Source organism: Penaeus chinensis, chromosome 9 (assembly GCF_019202785.1).
Source record: "Penaeus chinensis breed Huanghai No. 1 chromosome 9, ASM1920278v2, whole genome shotgun sequence".
Classification (NCBI taxonomy): domain Eukaryota; kingdom Metazoa; phylum Arthropoda; class Malacostraca; order Decapoda; family Penaeidae; genus Penaeus; species Penaeus chinensis.
This window is the reverse complement of record NC_061827.1, coordinates 36,891,358-36,896,357: the sequence shown is the minus strand read 5'-3', so window position 1 is coordinate 36,896,357 and position 5,000 is coordinate 36,891,358. Positions and strand designations below refer to the sequence as shown.

General features: G+C 39.8%; 1 protein-coding gene across 1 annotated transcript in view; it reads left to right on the top strand.

The window, feature by feature from the left end:
* Positions 1-2,106, top strand: part of LOC125028799 — an 11,005-nt gene extending 8,899 nt beyond the window's left edge. The window contains exon 3 of the mRNA XM_047618299.1: positions 261-2,106. Within this exon, the coding sequence (XP_047474255.1) occupies positions 261-1,497 (1,237 nt within the window). The 3' untranslated portion in view covers positions 1,498-2,106. The remainder of the gene's footprint in view (positions 1-260) is intronic.
* The last annotated feature ends 2,894 nt before the right edge of the window (positions 2,107-5,000 follow it).

Genomic DNA, 5,000 nt, shown 5'->3' with positions numbered 1-5,000 from the left:
AAAGAAAATAAACTTTCTCTTTTTTATGAGGAAACTGCTTCAGCTCTCTGTGCCAGTATTTCTAACATTACTTTAATTTACTCAGATAATGTCATGCAATCGCTACAACCTTGTGAACATGTCGTTATATGTATATATAATTCCTATCGCAGTTACGGTAACTATTAATGACATCATGAGCACAGTGTGACATGCATGTAAGAATATTGAATATACTATAGTGTACATTTTCGTTTTCTGACCCTGCTCTCGCACGACAGGAAGATGCCCAACCTGCGGATGGAGTTGGCCGAGCGCGACGGGCGGCTCTGGTGGAAGGAAATGACGCGGGAGATCGTGAACGTGGAGGAGCTGGACACTCAGGACGTGGAGGCAGCCGTGGAGACCTTACTCAAGCGCCGCTACAACGTGAAGGAGGGCCCCCTGTGGTTCACGCGGTTCATCAAGCTCACCCCTCAGGAGCAGGGCGTGAGAGATGACAACCACAACCTGAAGTATAAGTATGCGTGTCTCTTCGGCTTCCACCACAACGTGAGCGACGGGACGACCAACATGAAGTTCTGCAAGGTGTTCCTGAAGGTGCTGAACGACCTGGTGCAAGGGAAGGAGATCGACATGTGTCAAGAGGGCACTTTCGCCCCCCCGTTGCAAGACCGACTGGCTGATCGCATCGGCGCCTACTTCTTGTTCGTCTACATGTTCCTGCGTCGGCTGTACACGTGCATCCTCACCTTCGGCATCCCGGTGCGAAACTTCACGAGCCGCTTCCCCATGCCTTCGCGCAACGAGGCGGCCACGCGCATGATCCACCACGAGCTCGACGAGGACACGACCCGCAAGCTGCTCCGGCGCTGCAAGATGGAGGGCGTGACGCTCAACTCCGCGTTCACCGCCGCCGCCAACCTCACCATGTACAAGATGATGACGCAAGACGGCCGGTTGAAAACCACCGACCTGTGGTCGTCGCAGGCGGTTAATATGCGGAGATACTGGCCGAAGGAGCAGCAGAGCAACAGCTTCGGGTGCCACATCTCCCTGCTGGACGTGAGCTTCCCGACGGGCCCCGGCGACGAGAAGGCCTTCTGGAAGTACGCGAGGCAAGTCCACGCCAGGCTGAAATACCACCTGACCGAATCGAAGCGGGCGCTGACGCTGCAGCCGATGAGCGAGCGCCTCATCATCCTGATCCGCCACAACGCGTGGCTGGCGTGGCTACGGCTGCCCTCCGCCAACGACGGCCACTACACGGTCACCAACATGGGCGACCTGACTCAGACCTTCCCGGGCACGGGCGAGGAGGTCGAAGTGTCCCTTGTCCTGCGCTCTGTATCGTGCCATTTCATGCCCACTCTGTGCCAGCACACGCTGCAGACTTTCCGTGGGCGCTTCTGCTACTCTCTGGATTACTACACGCAGAAAATCACGAAAGAAAACGCCACCACTTACGCTCATGGGATTATGGACTTCCTTCGCTACGCCATCCACGCGCCGAACTGAGCTGCGTCCTCGAGGAACCAGGTGCTTGGGGCGGAAAAGTGCCTCTCGAATCGAAAGATTCCCGCGACAGGTTCTGACTGTCACTGACTGAACTGATCTCCACAGTGGATCTGTGGACGACTTGTTTTTCTTATTTGTGCTATCGATAAGTGAGAGTGAAGTATAAAGTGCCCAATCTTTATATTATCACTGTCGTGTTGTTTAAGTAAAAAAAAAACATATCTGGAGAATTATAAGTGCATACAACTTCCAGGTTCTCGCCAGTGCATATGATGATGACGAACCTCCCATGGATGTATACAATGAGGGAGGTGCTTATAGTGTGCGACTCGAGTAATGGTATGCATTGTGGCTTTACATAGTGCAATATGAAAATTCTCCAGTGAACAATTCCTCAGGAGTTATGACTTGTTGTTTATATATGTTTATGTGTCTGTAGCAGGTGTAAAGAGTGAAAGCGTTGGCATTTGCCTTTTTATTATTATTAATTCATAGTGTTTACCGATACCAAAAATAAAAATGCCAGCAAAAAATATTGTTAATGTACTGAATGCCGATACCATGTCAGTTGTCTTGTATAACATAAATATATCTTTCCTTTTTCAGAAACAGATCTCTTCATTTCACCAAAGACATGATTAAACTGTGCGATTCAGAAGAACAATTCAAACAATAGCTTGAGACCTGTCATCATATATTACTCATTACTTACTCATACAGTTACTCGTAATACCATAATGACATCTCGTAAACAAAAAAAAAAATACATACACGAATGAGTCCACACAGATAAAACGAAACACTACAGGAATAGGAACGGAATAAGATGTTACGTTTCGAATCAGACAAAGATATCCTCATCAGGCGTAGAGAAAATGGAAACTCAATTTTTCGTGTTTTTTACTACGATCGATGAAGAACTCTTATCAAACTCGTCCCAATTTTAACAGTGTTTTATTTGAACATATCAATTGTATTTAGTAGAAGTCTGCGATTGTCAAATGAAGAGTAAGAGCAGTAATATGTGTACGTGGTCTGTATAACAAAGAAACCTTTAGTATGTGTTTATCTACAGTTTAACCTAACTATCCTTTCATTTCAAGAATCCGTTTTGAAGGATAGTACGCAGTGTGTGTGGGTGAATTAATTGATTAGGACACATAAATATGAAAAAAAGAGGAAGAAAAGAAATATTTAAAAAAAAAATAGACAAGGTGGGAGGGAGAGAGAGAGAGAGAGGGAGGAAAGGAGAATGATAGAGATAAATAAAGAGACAAAGAAAAGAAACGGAACGATTCATTTGCATCAAATTGAGGTCTATTTTATGTCCTCGTGTTGCTCTTCATCCTTTGCACTGACCTCTTTTAAATGCTTCAGAACGTCTCTGTCAATCAATTTAAAGATATTTTCAACTTCGGTTTCCTTTTGGACAAACCTCTTACACACAAGCACACACACACCCACACACAGGAAAGAAAGGCACCTGATATCTGGGAAACCTCTATCAGCTAGTCTGCTTCGTCAGGACAACTTTGTTTGAAAAATGTCACACAAAGGTGTCCCTCCGTTTCAGAAGACGTAGCTGGTTTTGAGAGTGTAAGGCAAATCTAATCGAGTCATCCTTTCATTCCACTTGTAAAGATGTCGATTGAGTAAAGGAAAAGGGATTCCTTTTACGAAATAAGAGTATTTAGAACACAAGCCCCATTTGGTTCTATGACTCGTGTTAAGTGGACGTCATAACACCAAATATCTCAACATAAACAGATTATCAACTGCCTGCCATTTTTCAACGCATAATTGATAGAAAAAGTGAGTATTGGATTTAACTTAATTTTAATCATGAGACAAACAACGATTGAATGTCATTGTTGAACATTAGGTCATTTTATAATTGAAAGATATTAAAGAAAGAGGGAGATAATAAAATTGACTAATGGGAATGTAAGAAATCACTAGAGAATATATATATAAGAAGGAAATCGAGATACAAGACAGGCAGAAAGAGAGAGAAAAAAAACAACAGGAAATTCCATTTAGTTGTACAGAAAGATGTAAATGGAATAGAAAAGGGGAAAGTTTAAATTTGGAACACGAAGGAAACAAAAAAAAAAAAAGAAATATATATGTTTAAAAGATTTCTTTCCCTTTCTTTATCACCGTTTTCTCTTTCCTCATTTCTACATGTTTATTTTTTGTTATTTATTTACAAATATCCTATGTATAGGAATAAACCAATTACTCTTTTCATTACATTACAAAGAACACTTTCTAATTAATATTTTCTGCATTACCTAAATATGATAAATTAATGTCAAAAACAAAAATGAGATAACCATGATTATCAAGTTTATAATCAGGATGATACAATAAGAGATATATTAATATCAAATCAACACATAAAAAGCGGTAAAAAAAAAACAGAAATATTAAAGGAAAAACCTTGGAAGTCCGTGACAATACTACCGCTGCCACCACACACAAAAAAAGATTTATTTATATTTCCAACCTTCGAGACGTGAATAAACCTTTCTTTGGTTTCGAGAAAAAGTTCATATTTATTTTTTATCATCACTTGCTCTGTCACAAAAAAAATGGGGGGAAAAGAAAGAAAAGAGAGCGAAAAAAATATGGAGACAGGATGGGGAAAGGGAGAGATAAAGAGAGGGAGGGAGAAAGAGAGAGAAAGAGAGAGAGAGACAGAGAAAGAAATAATTTATTTAAATGAAAAAAGGTCACTCAGGTCGGCAGCTACAAGGTCAAAGTACTTATAGAGGTCTAAAGGTCTACATACAAATACATATATAATCTAGCCGCCTCGGTAGTGATTTTTTACCATTAGATTTATATTGAAATTTCTTTTGAGTTATTGACATTTGAATTTTCGATTCCTTTTTTTTTTTTTTTTTTATCTCCATTTATCTTAATTGTACTTGTTATAAGAAGTATAAAATGGCATTGTGTTTAATGAGAGTAATAGTAGTTATGTTATTATGATGATTGTGAAAGCAAATATAAATCTCTGTTTAACAGTTAAGAAAATTTTATGTTAATCAGCATGCTTAAGATATATAAAATGTATTAAATGTTCTCTGGGGCATAATATTTAGCTCTTGGACATGATAAGCATACGTATTTTGTGAACATTCATTTCCAACATAAAATGGATTTGAAATTCATTCTTCGAAGATATATTATCATTTATAAATTCATTTTGGTTTCGTGTGAAAAAAAGCGAATTGTATATATTCGTAAATAAAACAAGGTTAGACCGTATACAACACTTGTGCAATAGTAAGAAAAAGAATTATAGACATTATGAATTCCTTCCAACGGAAAAGTGTGAAGAAACCAACGCCTCACGAAGTATACATTTCACTAAAATAAAAGAGGAATGCACTTTCTTTTAAACCTATTTAGCTAACATCCCTTTTTGTTTCTATCTATAAACCTTACTGAAATCTATAATCTTTCTCTATACATACTCATTCGTCGACAAAATA